At 42.1% G+C, this 15,982-nt stretch overlaps 1 protein-coding gene across 14 annotated transcripts in view; it reads left to right on the top strand.

The window, feature by feature from the left end:
* TMEM241 (transmembrane protein 241) overlaps positions 1 to 15,982 on the top strand; it is a 109,949-nt gene that overhangs the window by 14,584 nt on the left and 79,383 nt on the right. For all 14 annotated transcript variants that reach the window (XR_005362562.1, XR_005362564.1, XR_005362566.1 and 11 more), the window contains exon 4: positions 9,719 to 9,800. Coding sequence is in view for 7 of the 14 variants with exons in the window: in XM_038543659.1 (XP_038399587.1) it covers positions 9,719 to 9,800 (82 nt within the window). In the remaining 7 variants the exon portion in view is untranslated. The remainder of the gene's footprint in view (positions 1 to 9,718; positions 9,801 to 15,982) is intronic.

The following is a 15,982-nucleotide window of genomic DNA, read 5'->3' on the forward strand; positions in this document are numbered from 1 at the left end:
TGGTAACACAGTATACGTATACATTGTGAAAAATTCCTTCCATCTAGTTAATGAGCATATCCATCACATCACATATTTATTTGTTTGTTTTGGTGATAACATTTAAGTTCTACTCTTTTAGGAAACTTCAATAATATGACATAGTGTCATCAACTATAATCACCATTTTATGTATTAGATTCTGAGACTTTATCTTATAGCTGAAAGTTTGCACCCCTTTATCCACTTCCTCTATTGACCCACCCTCAGCAACCACCTTTCTTTTCTTTGTTTCTGTGAATTTGAGTTTTTGTCTTTGTTGTTTTTTAGTTTTTCCTTTTTTAAAGACTCCATGTATAATTCTTAATACCATACGGTATTTTTCTTTCTTGGGATAGGAGTTTTGGACCTTCAAATTTTATAATGGCTGCAGGTCATGCCCATACCACCCAATGCGAAGGAATCTACTGAACTCACACTTTAGTGTCGACCACACTTCATATTGCTGCTGAATCCTGTCCATAGAGTGTTTTGCAACAACTTAACTCTACCTTTGTAGCAGGAAAGCCACCACAGACCGCATAAATAGATGGGTGTGACTGTGTGCCAATAAAATGGTATTTTCAGCAACAGGCAACAGGTGGGATTTGGCCTATGGGCCATAGTTTGCTGACTCTTATTCCAAGTTATGCACTGTGAAAAATTGTATCATCACAGGGTTCTTGAGTTCAGGTAACATTAAGGCTGAACTTTGTCAAGGGACTTGACCCGCTATGAGTCAGAGGAAGAATAAAGAATGAAGGAGGAAATGTCTAAGAATAGTAGGAAATAGAACATTGAGTAAAATTCTTGGAGAATCATATTCACCCATAATGGACGCCCCCGCCCCAAAATGAAATTTAGGCATCTGCTTTAAGTAGGGAGTTAATATGTGTAGAAGTCAAAAGAAAATGAAGAAGAATGTATGCAGAAGTCCTTGTACACTGTAAAGCAAATATTGACTTTACAGTTGTGAAGTATTACTGTTATAGGTAATGCCAATAGTCTACTTGAACCCATCTTGTGGCCTTGGTATTTTTGTGTTTGGAATCTGTTTTTAGCTCCACTAGGTGTCAGCATAACGCAGAGAATTTTTCAGAACTCAGCTCAAGGAGCCATTTAGGCACCCATGAACAGATAAACTTCTGAGTGTTTTGAGGGAGCAGATGTTCCTTCCATAATGCATGCTCTATTTGAAAAACAAGTGATTTAATTTAATTAGCCTTCATCTCAATAACAACAGTTTTTTAATTCATGGCAACAGACTATTGTTAGCTTCTTGTGAAATGCTTTATTCATCAGGGCTCACAGGGACAGAAGAGTGTGCACAAAAAGAAAAACAAACAAGCCCAAGACTCAAACAAGATGCCATACTTGTGCTTGTAAATCATGTAAGAAAACCTATGTATCTCCACAACTTTCAAAGCAGATCCCAGGACAAATAGTCCTTTCCCCCAGGAGTTACTGTGAGATGCCTCCCTGCGCACACAGATACACACACTCCCTGGCTCAGCAGCTCCCCAGAGGTCCTCATGCTGCAGAGACCCAAGATTCTTTCAGGGCATCTCAGGATATAATTCCGTCTTGCCCCCTTTGTTGGCACATAGACAATGAAAGAATAAACCAGCATGGGAGGCCCAGGTGGTGCCACCTTATAAATTACAGATGCAGAAAAGATGCATTCAGTGGTATGTGCCTGGTTTGTTCCCAATATGCAGGTATTTGGCTATTGTAGAATCTTAGAGTTGCAGTGGTTGACTTTATATATATTATATAATATAGGACTATATATACAGATAGTCTTAGCTCAGGCTGCTATAACAAAAATATCAGAGATTGGATGGCTTAAACAGCAAACATTGATTTCTCACAGTTCTGGAGGCTGGAGGTCCAACATCAGGGTGCCAGCATAGTTAGGTTCTGGTGAGGACCTTTTCTTGTCTATTTTGTTGTATCCTTCCATGGTGGAGGGGGAGGGGAAGGAGGGAGGAAGAGAGAGATTGGGGGCGGGGAGAAAGCATGGTCTTATCTCTTTTATAAGGGCACTAATCCCATCATGAAGGTTCCAACCTCATGACCTGATTACCTCCCAAAGGCCCCACCTCCAAATTCATCATGCTGGGGTTAGGAAGTCAACATACGAATTTCGAGGGAACACAAGCATGTAGCCCATAGCAGAGAGTGCAGTCAGGGTAACTTCTTTGGAAGGCAGTTTTGTAACCCATTCTGCACTTTGAGTCATGTATCTTTGAACAGCAATTCCACTTCAGGGAATTTGTCCTGATAGTGCAAAAAATGAATATGAAAAGGGAGTATATTCAAGGATAACGGTCATTGCATTAAAATAATGAAAAGAGGATTAACTTCAGTATGCAGCAATAGCCTATTAGGCAATTATTGATAATTCAGTGATGATTTTTTGACACAGAAAGATGTTAAGCAGATTATGGAACCCAGTGTACAGCAGGATCCCATTTTTGTGGCAGTGTTCATGTATGTGCATCTGGGCACTGTTTGGAGGGAGACCTAACAAGGTATTAACAGTGGTTATTTTTGGGTAGTGGGGCTGTAATTGTAATGTTTTTCTTGATTATCTGTATTTTGAAAATTTTCTAGCATGGATAAGTATGACTTTTTAAAAAAGAAAATGAGACAAATTATTATAGAAAACAAAATGACTGCCTCCATACAAGTTTCTGAGTTCATGTCTATTGAAAAAAACATGTTTGTTTCTCAATTCAGTTAGTTTCCCGTTGTCACAGTTATAGGTTACAACATGATTATTAGAAACGTTTACTGCAGGGCACCTGGGTGGCTCAGTCATTAAGCATCTGCCTTCAGCTCAGGTCATGATCCCAGGGTTCGGGGATAGAGCTTTAAAAAAAAATCCAATAAGCCAGATAACATTAACAATTGAACTTTACAAAGAAAAACTGTCAGAAAGTAAAAGGAGGAGATGAGGCACCTGGATGGCTCAGTCAGTTAAGCATCTGCCTTCGGCTCAGGTCACGATCTTGGGGTCCTGGGATCAAGCCCCACGTTGGGCTCCCTGCTCAGTGGGGAACTTGCTTCTCCCTCTCCTCCCTAACTTGAGCTCTCTCTTACTCTAGTGCTATCTCTGTCTCTTTCTCTTAATAAATGGATAAAATCTTAAAAAAAAAAAAAAGATTATTGCTTATTGTTAGAATTCCCCATTAGGGCCAATTCAAAGAGGCAAATGGTAGGATGTACGTACTTTTTGCTTTCATCCCTGCCCTTAAAAACCCAGTAGCTATAAACACTGGCAATTCTGTTCAGAGCAAAGTCTCTGTAGGGCTTAAGAAAAGCATAGAAAGAAATGTGAATTAGGGTCATGCCTGGAGTATTCTGGTATATTTTGTTACTGTTGTTTTCCCTTCTATCAATCTAAAGAAGGAAGGGGAAATCTCTTTTTAAATTACAAAGTAATACGTGATGATTCCTTCAGCATATATTTGAGTGTCTAGCATATATAGCAGACATTATTCTTGGTGTGTAGGGGGGTGTGTACAGTGAACAAAACAGTCAAAAACCCTTGCCCTCATAGAGCTTACCTTCTGGTTGACAAGAAACAAAGGAAAATGGAAGTACATGATATGTCAGATGGCAGTAAGTTTAGAGAAAAATGACGCCAGATAGGGGAATAGGCATGTGTGTGGGGGTGTGTGTGTGTCTGAGTGTGTTCTAGTGGATGGGAATGGGGGTGGTTACTTGACTCACAAGATAAGATAAGATAAGATAAGATAAGATAAGATAAGATAAGATAAGATGACTTTTGAGCAGAGGTCTGGTGATGTGAGAGAGTGGGCCATGCAGGTGTCTGGAGGGAGAGGGTTCCGGGTGGGGAAGCAATAGCAAGCCCCAGGGTGCTTGGCACACTTGATAACCAACCATAAGGCCAGAATGCAGTTTTATTTTCCTTATAAATGCAAACATCATTGTGGATAACTTTAACTGCCTTTAAATACTGTATAGAGTATGCATATTTTTAAAGCTTTTGGTAAGAGTAACAAAGTAGTATGTATGTGTGTGTGTATATATATATGTATATATATATATTTGTAACTTTTTTTTTTGGCTATTTGTCTTATGTGTGTGTGAGAGAAATACACACACACACACATTCACATACACATAAATACCTGGTTTTTGCCCACTATTTTTCTTTTATGGAGTTGATTTTTTTTCTTATTGAGTTGTAAATACTCATTACACATTAAGAATATGAAATTCCAGCCTGTTTTCTATGTTGCCAATAGTTGTTCCTAGCTTGTTAATCACCAGTTGATTTTTTTAAAAGACTTTTACTTATTTGACAGAGAAAGAGTGAGAGAGCACAGGCAGGAGGAGCAGCAGCAGGCAGAGGGAGAGGGAGAAGCAGGCTCTCCACTGAGCAGGGAGCCCAACATGGGATTCAGTTTCAGGACCCTGGGATCATGACCTGAGCCAAAGGCAGACACTTAACTGACTGAGCCACCCAGGCATCTCATCTCTTGATTTTCCGTATGGTATTTTTTGGCCAGTGCATTTTGTGTAGGTGGATTTATCAATCTTCCCTAATGGCTTCTGTCTTTGGAGTTATGTGTAGAAAAACCAGAACATTTATTGAGTATTGTGCCATGCACAGCTCTATTCTTGTGTGTCCTTCCTCTGCCCTCACGCATAGTGACCTAAGTGACCCTTAGGGGTCACCTACATACCTCCAGCCCTAGATGACCTGACCTAGAAGAACGGGCACAGCCCAGGAAAATGTGTGAAATTTGTCCATCCCTTAGAGCTCTTGACTAAAGTTTTTCAGCTGACTGCTGGAACATTCCTTGGCAGCAAAGAGAGCTCTTTATAATTCCCAAGGATCTGGATAACCATGTGCATGTTATAAGGTTATGCTCTTCAGTGCCCAGAACCAGGTATAATTTCCATCACTTAATCTCCCTGGAAAATAATCGTCCATTTTAGCAGAGTTAACTAGGATTTTAAAATCACAATTTCATTCTGTCCTGAAGAAATATTTTTTGTCTTTTAAAAAAGATTTTATTTGAGAGAGAGACAGAGCATGAGCATGGGGGAGGAGGCAGAGAGAGAGAAAGAAACAGACTCCCTGCTGAGTAGGGAGCCCAATGCGGGGCTCAATCCCAGAACCCTGAGATCATGACCTGAGCTGAAGTCAGCTGCCCAGGCTGAGCCCTCACAGGCCCAATATTTTTCTAAAACTATTTCAAGGGGGTGCTTGGGTGGCTCAATCAGTTGAGTGACTGACTCTGCTTTAGCTCACATCATGATATCAGGGTCCTGGAATCAAGTCCCACATTGGGCTCCACTGCGAGTCTGCTTGGGATTCTCTCTCTCCCTCTCCCTCTCCCCCTCCCCCCATTTGTGTGCTCTATCTCTCTCACTCTCAAATAAATAAATCTTTTATTAATTTTTTTATTAAAGATTTTATTGGGGCAGCCCGGTGGCTCAGCGGTTTAGCGCCTGCCTTCGGCCCAGGGCATGATCCTGGGGACCCCGGATCAAGTCCCATGTCCGGCTCACTGCATGGAGCCTGCTTCTCCCTCTGCCTGTGTCTCTGCCTCTCTCTGTTTCTCATGAGTAAATAAATAAAATCTTTAAAAAAAATAAAAATAAAGATTTTATTTATTTATTCATGAGAGACACAGAAAGAGGCAGAGACACAGGCAGAGGAAGAAGCAGGCTAGGCAGGGAGCCCGATGCGGGACTCAATTCTGGGACTCCAGGATCATGCCCCAGGCCGAAGGCAGGCACTAAACCGCTGAGCCACCCAGGGATCCCCCAAATAAATCTTTTAAAAACAAAATATTTGGGATCCCTGGGTGGCTCAGCGGTTTGGTGCCTGCCTTTAGCCCAGGGCATGATCTTGGATCTCGGGATCGAGTCCCACATCAGGCTCCCTGCATGGAGCCTGCTTCTCCCTCTGCCTGTGTCTCTGCCTCTCTCACCCTGTGTCTCTCATGAATAAATAAATAAAATCTTTAAAAAAAAAAAAATAAAAAAATAAATAAAAACAAAATATTTCATGAGATGACAAAAGGACAAGAAAGCACTGCCTTGTAGTTCTGTCCTCACCTTGTCTCCACACAGCCTGGAAAAGTATGGGAAACTCAGTTGTCATGCATTTTATTTACCCCAGGTAACTGTTGCTAGGCCTGACCTGTCCATGTTACCATAGCATATTAACTGATAGTCGTGGAAACCTTGTGGGCCAGAGATCCCATTTCTGAATCCTGAAGCAGCAAGTATAAACTATTCTTCAAATTATGTTCACCTGCCCGTGGACTATACTCTCTGCAGCAGGTCCTCTCTGGGAGGGAGACAGCATGCACACCTGTGACTGCGAGTCTGTTTCCTATTTCTCCTTCTGGTGTGTAAATTAAACAAGATTGATGTTGCAAAGAATTTAGGAATGAATAGCTAGTGAAGAACAGACTTGTGACAAAGTCTTACTGAACCTCAAGAGACTTTTACTGCTGTGAGTAATGGACCAAGGTGGGAATGTTGTATCTCTTCTACTTCCCCACCCCAACCCTTTACCCACTTCAACTTTGAGGTTGTTTTTTTTTTTTTGTATAGATAGATACATAGATAGACAGACAGACAGATTGATTGATTTGAGCAAGAAAGAGCACAAAGAAGGAGAGGGAGAAGCTAAGCAGGGAGTCTGTTGTGGGGCTCAATCCCAGGACCCTGAGATCATGACCTGAGCTGAAGGCAGACGCTTAATCAAATGAGCCACCCAGGCACCCCTAACTGGGTTTTATCTCAAATATCACTTATTAGAGGAAGGTTTCCCTATCCTCACTTACTAGATCAGATACCCTTATGGTACAGCCTAGTCCTTTACTTTCCTTAAAACATTCATCCGTGTAACATTTGACTTTTATTTATATGAGCAAAACACACAGGACTCCCACCTTTGTGAAACTTACGGCTGACTTGAGACACATTAATAATATGTCTATTATATAGTATCTGGCTTTGATAATTAATGGGTTAATTGAAAGATAAATCAAGAAATCATTTTTGGATGAAAACACTCTATTTTGATTTAAGATGTATAAATGTGCACTAGTTTGCTAATCTCATGGAAGAGCTTTTTCATGGTGTATGGGTTGTCTACTGGGTTCCCTCGAGTGTTTTCTTGCATAAACTACACTTAACATGTACCCTGTGATTTTCAGTGGAAAGAGAACTTTGATACTTTGGAGCAATGTGAATGCACAGTTCTCAATTTTTAATTATTTTTCGGCCCCCGCCCCATCCTTTCACATTGGTTTTGCCCATATGTTTTGGCAGCACTGCCCCCAGTGATTCATATTTATTCCTCTCAATAGCAGCTATACTTTTTTGTTGGTGTGTGGAGGAGGGAGGCAGCTGTCTCTGATAAGAGCTCATGAGGGGCAAGACAGGGTCAGGCAACCAACTGCTTCTGCAGGCGTTGAAATTTCCCCATTAGTGCACGTTGCTTTGGTTCTGCCCACCTAGGTGAGTGCTGAATGAGGTGATTGTGGACAACATATGCATCAGTGCCCCTGCTCCTGGTCATAGTGCCATGGTTGAATCCAAATGCTCACACAGCTGCTCTGTAACATATCCCAGAAGTCTCTTTGGTTCTACTAGATCTGTGTTTGTTTTTTATAGTTAAAATCATTTCTTTGTATTTAGGGTAGAGGGTTAAAATACAATGTGTTTCCTTAGCCATGTTTTCTCTTTCACATCCATGGTCACTCAAATGCCCTGATGTCTCTTGGAGCATATGGTTGGGCAGGTGTTTTCTTTGTTTAAGAAGGAGCAGAGCACAGATGCCTGGAGCCTTACTGAGCTCACATCCCAGAGTACTGTGCCTGCAGCAGCTAGGCACACTATGTCACAAGTGCCCGACTTCCCTCCTTACCTGTGCTCCTCGTGGCAAGTGCTCTGGGCTGCCTTCTGGTGCTCAGCGGACCAGGGGCCTGGATCCAGTCTCCCTTGACCCTTGTGAGCTTTTCCTTCTAGGAAAGCCATTTCCTAGAAGAAGAGCAATTGGTTCAATGTTCTCCTTGACCCATTAGGAAAGAGAATGGCATCTTCCTTTTTCTGTTCGCCTTTTGGGTGCAAGTACAGACATGTCTTATTGCAGTGGCACTAGTAAGAACAGAGAATATTCCTTGGGTAATTAGCTGTTTGGTCTGCTACCAGAGCAAAATCATGCTGTGTTTTTAGCTTATTTTATATAGGTCAGTGTCTCCCATTAGATTATGAGGTCTTTGGGGGCAAAGTATGAAAGGGTGGCTTAAAGCTAGGGCTTTAGAGTCAGATGACCTGAAATCAAATTCTGGTTTTGCCATTACCAGCTTTTTTGACCACAGGCACATTATTTAAACTCTTTAGGCCTCAGTTTTCTGATTTGCACAATGGAAATAATGATAATATTTTCTTCATAAGGTTGTTGTGCTGTGTTTTAAACAAGCTCCATACCCAGTGTGGAGCCCAACGTGGGGCTTGGAATCATGACCCTGAGATCAAGACCTGAACTGAGATCAAGAGTTGGACACTTTACCAACTGAGCCATCCAGGCATCCCACACTGTGCAGATTTTTTAAAGACACAGCATAGAAAACATTTAGCATAGTGCCTTGTTTGTGGCAAGTGCTCAGTAAATGTTAACTGTGATGCTGCTGTTAATAATAATTCTGGTGCTGTCAGCACCTTGCAAATTGCTATAAATATTTGCTGAATGAATATATTCAGGAAGTAGGGTTTGGAGGCCTCAGTAGAGACTAGAGACATTTTAACACCAGGTTTGCTGGGAAGCGTACAAAAGCAGGTCTGATCACAGATGGAGTGCCTGCCCATGCTAATAAAGTTAATAAAGAACATTTCTTGAACAGGCACCATCCCAGGAGAGTGGTTCATTGAGTTAGCTGGGATTATTATGTTAAATTCTGCTGGAATGGTCTCATTTATTTCTATCTATTATTAGAATAACTCTAGGGACCAAATGCGTCGGTGACGGATGGGAGTGGCAAGTTGCAACCTCCGTGATCAGGGCTCTATGTAAAAACTGGAATTTTGCTTTTCTTCAAGAGAGCAAGAATCTAAACTGTTTTGAGAAAAGCAGTTTTGGGGCCACAGCGGAATCAAAGAAATGCACCCTTCTGAAGTCCTTAGAGATTTCAGGTTAGCGGTGGAAAACGTCAGCACATGGCCACCCAGTTCGAGTTCTAGCATTCTTTTAAAAATTCTGTCCTTTGACATTTGCTTCCTTTTGTTGTAGTTCCATGGAGCTGTTTGATATATTGCCTAGGTAAATAGTCTTTTTAAATTTTTAATAATTGGGCGTGAGTTCAAAGCCCTCTGGCTACTTAAAATCCAAAGAATAATGTTCACTGCCCCTTAAAAAAAAAATCAGATTTGTTCTCTCTCCTGAACTGCAGGAAGCCCTCTTCCATCTCCAGCTTGTCTGTGCCCTGTCGTGGGACAGGGAACAGACAGGCTGTAGCTGGATAGCTTTGTCAGCCTTCCTCACTGTCAGTGGGCACAGACCATGTCACACTCCATGGGTCACTCAGAGATTTTAAGACAAGCACCATTGTCATATTTGGTGCATCCAAAGGGTCATGCCTTCCAACTAGGCCATTCGGACAGAAGATGACAGAAACATTATGGCCTCTTTCCCTCTTCCCAGATCTGATGTTTCAACGTGGCTTCCTGCTTCGGTGCTGTTTGTGGGTATAATCTATGCTGGTTCCAGAGCATTATCCAAACTGGTAAGTGTTAGAGACTTTTTAGAGAGACAGTTTCTCTTTCCTCTTCCCCTCTGCTTTTTAACTAACTGCACTTTGGATCAACAGGGGACAGAATCAACTTTCATAATGATACAGCCGGATTGGAGAGCAACATGGGGCCTTATGCGCTTCTCCCTGGATTGAGGATAACCAGATTACTGGGTTGGGCCAACTTGTTTTACAAGATGAAGAGGCATAAATGGAGGTGCAGGGAAAGAAAGAAGGGATACTTATGGAGCCTGACACAGACAGGGTTAGCCCACTCTGCCTGAATGCAGGCTGTCCTCGGGAAGCAGGGTGAGTAGGCTCAGCCTTCTCCGTGCTTCTGAGGAACTGTAATGTAACCCTGCCATTGCTGACATGGACTGGGGGTGCTGGACTCAGCACATACCCTGCAAAGCATGGGTACCCAGTACATGGCGACACTAGTAAAACAAGTGTCCCCCTGTTCTCCCACCGCAGCCACCCAGGTTTGAGCTTCCTCGAAGGAGGGAACTGTAAAGGATAACTTATTCCAGTTACATTATATGAAAATATGAAAATTTAGTTATTTTCCCATCAAAAGAAAATCCATTGATACTACCGTTGACCAGAGACTCAGAACGAGGTTTAAAAATCAGTTATGCCTCTTCCTGTCTTGTACCCCGACTGCTCATACTGTTTTTATTTCTGAGAAAATGATTGTATTCTGACTTTTGGAGAAATGTGAAATTTGTGAAGCAATTTAGACTTTTTATGCAAAGTTTGTTGTTATGTCGGTCCCTTAGGTCTCGGATACAAAAACACTAAAACAAACACAAAATCTGCCTACCTGCACAGCATTATTATTGTTAGGACAACCCTGAAGTTGCAAAATAGCAGTTGAGAGTTACAGGGGTAATTTCTAAATTAAATCATCATTTTTCTTTCATGATTCATACACTTGAGTCATTGGGATGATGTGTTCAATGGGAGAGAAACGTCCTGGGTGGGCCCAGCAAATGACCCACAGCACATATTGGTGCTCAGCCCAGAACCTGAGACTTGCCCCAGCTTCCAGCTGCCCCTTCTGGATTCTGTTGGCTTCTGGGTCTGCTGCCTCGCTTTATGCCCTCTGGCCCGTAGAGGGCGCTCCCCCTCGTGTAGCTGAATACACAGGTGTTCATAAAAACAATGCATTTTTAAAGTGGTTTTTTATTTATTTTTTTAGGATAGACATAGAGAGAGAGAGAGAGAGAGAGAGAGGCACAGGCAGAGGGATAAGCAGGCTCCATGCAGGGAGCCTGATGCGGAACTCGATCCCAGGTCTCCAGGATCAGGCCCTGGGCTGAAGATGGCACTAAACCGCTGAGCCACCCAGGCTGCCCCTTTTTTTAAGTTTTAATTTAAATTCCAGTTAGTTAACATACAGTGTAATGTCAGTTTCAGGTGTAGAATTTAGTGAGTAAACACTTGATAAAACACCCGGTACTTCTCACAAGTGCACAACTTAATCCCCATCACCTATAAAATCTACCTTCCCCACCTTCCTCCCCTCCGGTAACCAGCCATATGTTTCTTGGTTTGCCTCTCTTTTTGTTACCCCCCTATGTTCATTTGAAAAACAATGTATTTTTGTTCAAAGGCTTTTAAAATTTCTTATAGGAACTGGATAATTAAGATGCCAGAATTGTAAAGTTTGAATAACTATTGTGCTAATAATAACAATATTTTTTGTTTGTACGGTGCTTTTTTGAATGTTTCCATAGTGATTTCCTCTGTATCTTTTTATGTGATTCTCAGTCACCTGACAGGCAACGGATGAGGCAAATGTTAATCACCTGACAGAGGAAGGGACTCAGGTGTGGAAAGTCTTGGTAACCTGCCTCTGGTGCCAGCTGGTGGCAGCTCCTCTGACTCCAGACCTTTTGTCTTTTCAGATTTGGCTCTTGGGCCAATGCATATGGATTTTAGAAGAGTCCAGGGTAATCAGACATAACTTTAGACTCTTTTAGTGACAAGTTATAGAAAGCTCATAAACTGTTCTAAGCAAAAGGGAAACTAACTGGTTCATGTAATTGAAAAGTTGTAGATCAGGCAAGGCTTGATCCAAAGATTCCAATGACATGCTTAAGAAGCCAGTTTCTGTCTCTCTGTCTTTTAGTTCTGCTCTGTCTTTGCTCCATTTCATGGCCAGGCTCTCATGGGTGTTGTTGATTCTGGGCTCACATACTTATAACATGAAGTCTAATGGAAAGAGACCTTTCCTTGTAGCGCCTGCAGGAGTCCCAGGATTCACCCTAAATATACATCAGCTGGACATCTGCCCTTCCTAGGTTGGAAAGCTAACCAGGAAGATGGAATTATGCTGACTGGTTGGCCCTGGATTACGGTCTTCCAGAACCATTCACTGTGGCTGCAGAGATTCAGAGCACTGTTTGGCCAGCCCTGGTCATACAGGATCCCTGCCCAGATCCTGTAGACTGAGAGAGGGAACAGCAGATCCTTGATATTGGGATGCCTTACCAAAAGAAGGGATAAGGATGATAGGTAGCCTCTGAAGTCCATTGTAAGGGTCGGCACAGTACATTATCAGGCAGATGAGGAGTTCTGTAACCAAGAACAATGTTTCTCGAAGTGTGATCCACATGTGGTGGCAGTCTGTGAGCTTTTTGTTACCTGTCCATAAGAAGATTGTGCCAGAATGTACATCAACTTTGGCACTAAACACACTGTTTAGTTGAGCTTTTTTTTTTTATAGCAAGACTTTTTTTTTCTTTAAAGATTTTATTTATTTATTCCTGAGAGACACAGCGAGAGGCAGAGACACAGGCAGAGGGAGAAGTAGGCTCCATGCAGGGAGCCCAATGCATGACTCTATCCCAGGACCCTGGGATCACGCCCTGGGCCAAAGGCAGACGCTCAACCACTGAGCCACCCAGGTGTCCCCATAGCAAGACTTTTTGAAGAAGGATGAGCGCACTGATGTACCTTTTGGTTCAAGCTCCTTATTTTGACTGGTACTGTCATTGAGTGGCACTGGCCTAGAGCACAGCCTTCTTCAAAGGGTAAAAAGAAGCTGCTGCAATTCAGTCTTTGAGCAAAGGGAAACAACCAAAACCCAAATATACCCAATTAGGGTGGGAGGAGCAAAGGAAAGAGACACTCATTGTTTTTTAGTGAAATAATAACCCAGCATCTCTCCTTTGTTTTCTGATTTTTTTTTTTTTTTTTGTTTTTTTTTTACATAGTTGCTTACAAATTCATAGAGTGGGTTAAACACGAGGCACTCATACAGCTTGTGTTAGATAGAAAACAGGCATCAATATGCTGGTGCCAAGCTGTCAGTTTAATGAGTCCACAAGGAATTGGGGGAAGGTGCTCAGTTAAAAGCCGTGGGTGTATTGTTATGCAGAACACTTTCGAGGTAGTTCTGCTCCATAAAGCCCTCCTTTATCTGACAAGATTTTGAAGCTCTGTTCTTCTGATGTGCAACTCCTAAGAGGAAGCAGATTTAATTCTGTAAAGGCACAGCAGAGAGAATTCTTTACTGATTTTTTTACCTCACAACCGAATGATATAAAGAGTTAAGGGAAGGGGTTATTCTCGTGGCTATCCATTCAGCAAATATTTGTCAAGGATCTACTTTGTACAAGGTGCTTAAAGACAAATAAGGTATGGGTCCTGACCCTGAGGTGTTAGTATGCGTTGGGCACTTTCCATTGTCCCTCTTCATGACATATGAAGCCAGACTTAATTACTCCCACTTACAGATGAGGAAACTGAGATCCAAATTATTTGGCCAAGGTCAACAACTCATAAATGTTAAAGTGGAGGTGCAAACCCAAGCCTGTCCAAACACAACAGTTCATCTTGAAAAGTTACCCTCTTTACCCCATAAATCACATCAGCCAGGGGAGATCAGCCCATGAGGACTGAGTTGAGGGGAGTGGAGAGGAAGTGTGTATTTGCTGTCCCTTCTACTTGGGCTAATTTGGGTCAGTTTCTCCAGCTATCCTATGCTGAATAAGGTCACAGTGATGATGGTTCTGATGGCGTGAGTGTTGGTCTTTGGAGGGTCAGTATGACCTTGACCGGTCATTAATACTCTTGTTGTAATTTTCCAACCAAAGCCTGGCCATCTAGACACGATTGCCTCAAATCCTGTGGTGGTGAGTGTTTAGAACACATGTGCAAAGTCAGACGTTATGAGCTTGCCAGTAAGAGGCCATCCTGGTGTTGGTGATCTGGCTGTGCAAACCATGTCGTTTTCTTGCTCAGGGCAAGCCAAGGTCAGTAGTTGCAGGACTTTGTAAACTTAAGTTAGGGCATCTTGACAGGACTGCTCCTGGTTTCTCACCCATCTCTTTGATCTTGGTCCTTTCCTAACTGCTTGTCAGGGTTTGTCTTCCCTGGGCACAACATTCACTCCACACGTTGTGATGGAGATTGGATGAGGTGTTGGTGAGGAAATACACATGGATAATTAGACCCAGATGGAGCAAATTAGTTAAGCAAACTGGAGCCCATGAGTCCCCTCCCCATTTGTTTGGCTCTAAAATTACAGAAAGGAACTTGGATCTGCAAAGGAAAAGAATGTCATTGTTGATGTAAAATGCAGACTCTTCCTCTAATGTTCCATGTTACTGACCATTTGAGGCAGCTCTCCTCTTTCACGTTGTTTTCTTACCAGAGCTCATTTGCAAGGGCCAGAGTCTGTTTGCAAGGATAACTTTTTAATGTGTAGGCTCAGTGGCAAAATAGTAAACCCTTACTCTGGATTTTAGTTATCTTCTTGCTCCATCTAAAGATGATGTTCTCTGGATGCCTGGGTGGCTCTGTGGTTGAGTGTCTGCCTTCTGCTCAGGTGGTGATCCCAGGGTCCTGGGATCAAATCCTACATTGGGCTCCCAGGAGGGAGCCTGCTTCTCCCTCTGCCTATGTCTCTGCCTCTCTCTCTGCCTCTCTTTCTGTGTCTCTCCTGAATAAATAAATAATAAAAAAATAAAGATGATGTTCTTGGGGTTGCCGGGGTGACTCAGTCAAATATCTGACTCGATTTCGGCTCAGGTCATGATCTCAGGGTTGTATGATTGAGCCCTGCAGCAGGCTCTGCACTTAGCAGGGAGTCTGCTTGGGATTCTCTCCCTCAGCCCTTTTCCACTGCTCTCTCTAAAATAATAAATAAATAAATCTCTAAAGATGATGTTCTCCATAACCCTTATAAAATGACTTATTAAAACAGGGCTCTGAGGGGGAAAACTTTAGATTTGGCAATAATTCCTTGGATACGGCACCAAAGACACAGGCAACAAAAGAAAAAATAGATTGTTGGACTTCATCAAAGTGAAAAACTTTGGTGCATCAAAGGCCACTATCAACAGAGTAAAAAGGCAACCCACTGAGTGGGAGATAGTATTTGCAAATTACTTATCTAATAAGGGATATTGAAATATATTTTTAGGCTCAAGATGGAGCTCCTCCTTTCTGGAGTGCTACATCAGCAAGCCAAACTTTAGTATTCCTGTAAGTGCTCCACTTGACCAGAAACAGTACATCCAGACCTCTAATCCCCAAATACCAATGCAACTCTGGGTTCTGTACTTACTTCCTTGTTCCTTGATCTTCCTAAATAAAACCAGATATGCAATCCCAGCCAATCATACCATTTCCCCATTGCCACTTCTAATGCTTCATAAAACTCATTCTTGCCGAGCACTCCTTGGGAAGAGTGCTCCACTGCTTCTGAGGCACCATACTCTCCTAATCTAAGGATTGTTTTCCCTTGATTAAATGACATCTAACTTGTTACTAAATTGTTTTAGTTCTATCATTCTATAGGGATTAATATCCAGAATCTAGAGATAGGCCCTCAACTCATCAATGAAAACCAACGCAATTCAAAAATGGCCAAATGACTTGAAAAGACATTTCTCCAAAGAAGATGCACAGATGGCTAATAAGCCCATGAAAAGATGGGCTTTTTGAGCTCAGTGTTATTAATCATTAGGGATATGCAAATCAAAACTATAATGAGATACCACTTCACACCCCTTAGGATGGCTGTCATCAAAAAACCGGAAAATAACAAGTGTTAGTAAGGAAGTATAGAAATTGGAACTCTTGTGGACTGTTGTTGGGAATATAAACTGGTACAGCTGCTATGGAAAACACTATGATGGTTCCTCAAAAAATTAAAAATAGAC

Source organism: Canis lupus, chromosome 7 (assembly GCF_011100685.1).
Source record: "Canis lupus familiaris isolate Mischka breed German Shepherd chromosome 7, alternate assembly UU_Cfam_GSD_1.0, whole genome shotgun sequence".
Classification (NCBI taxonomy): domain Eukaryota; kingdom Metazoa; phylum Chordata; class Mammalia; order Carnivora; family Canidae; genus Canis; species Canis lupus.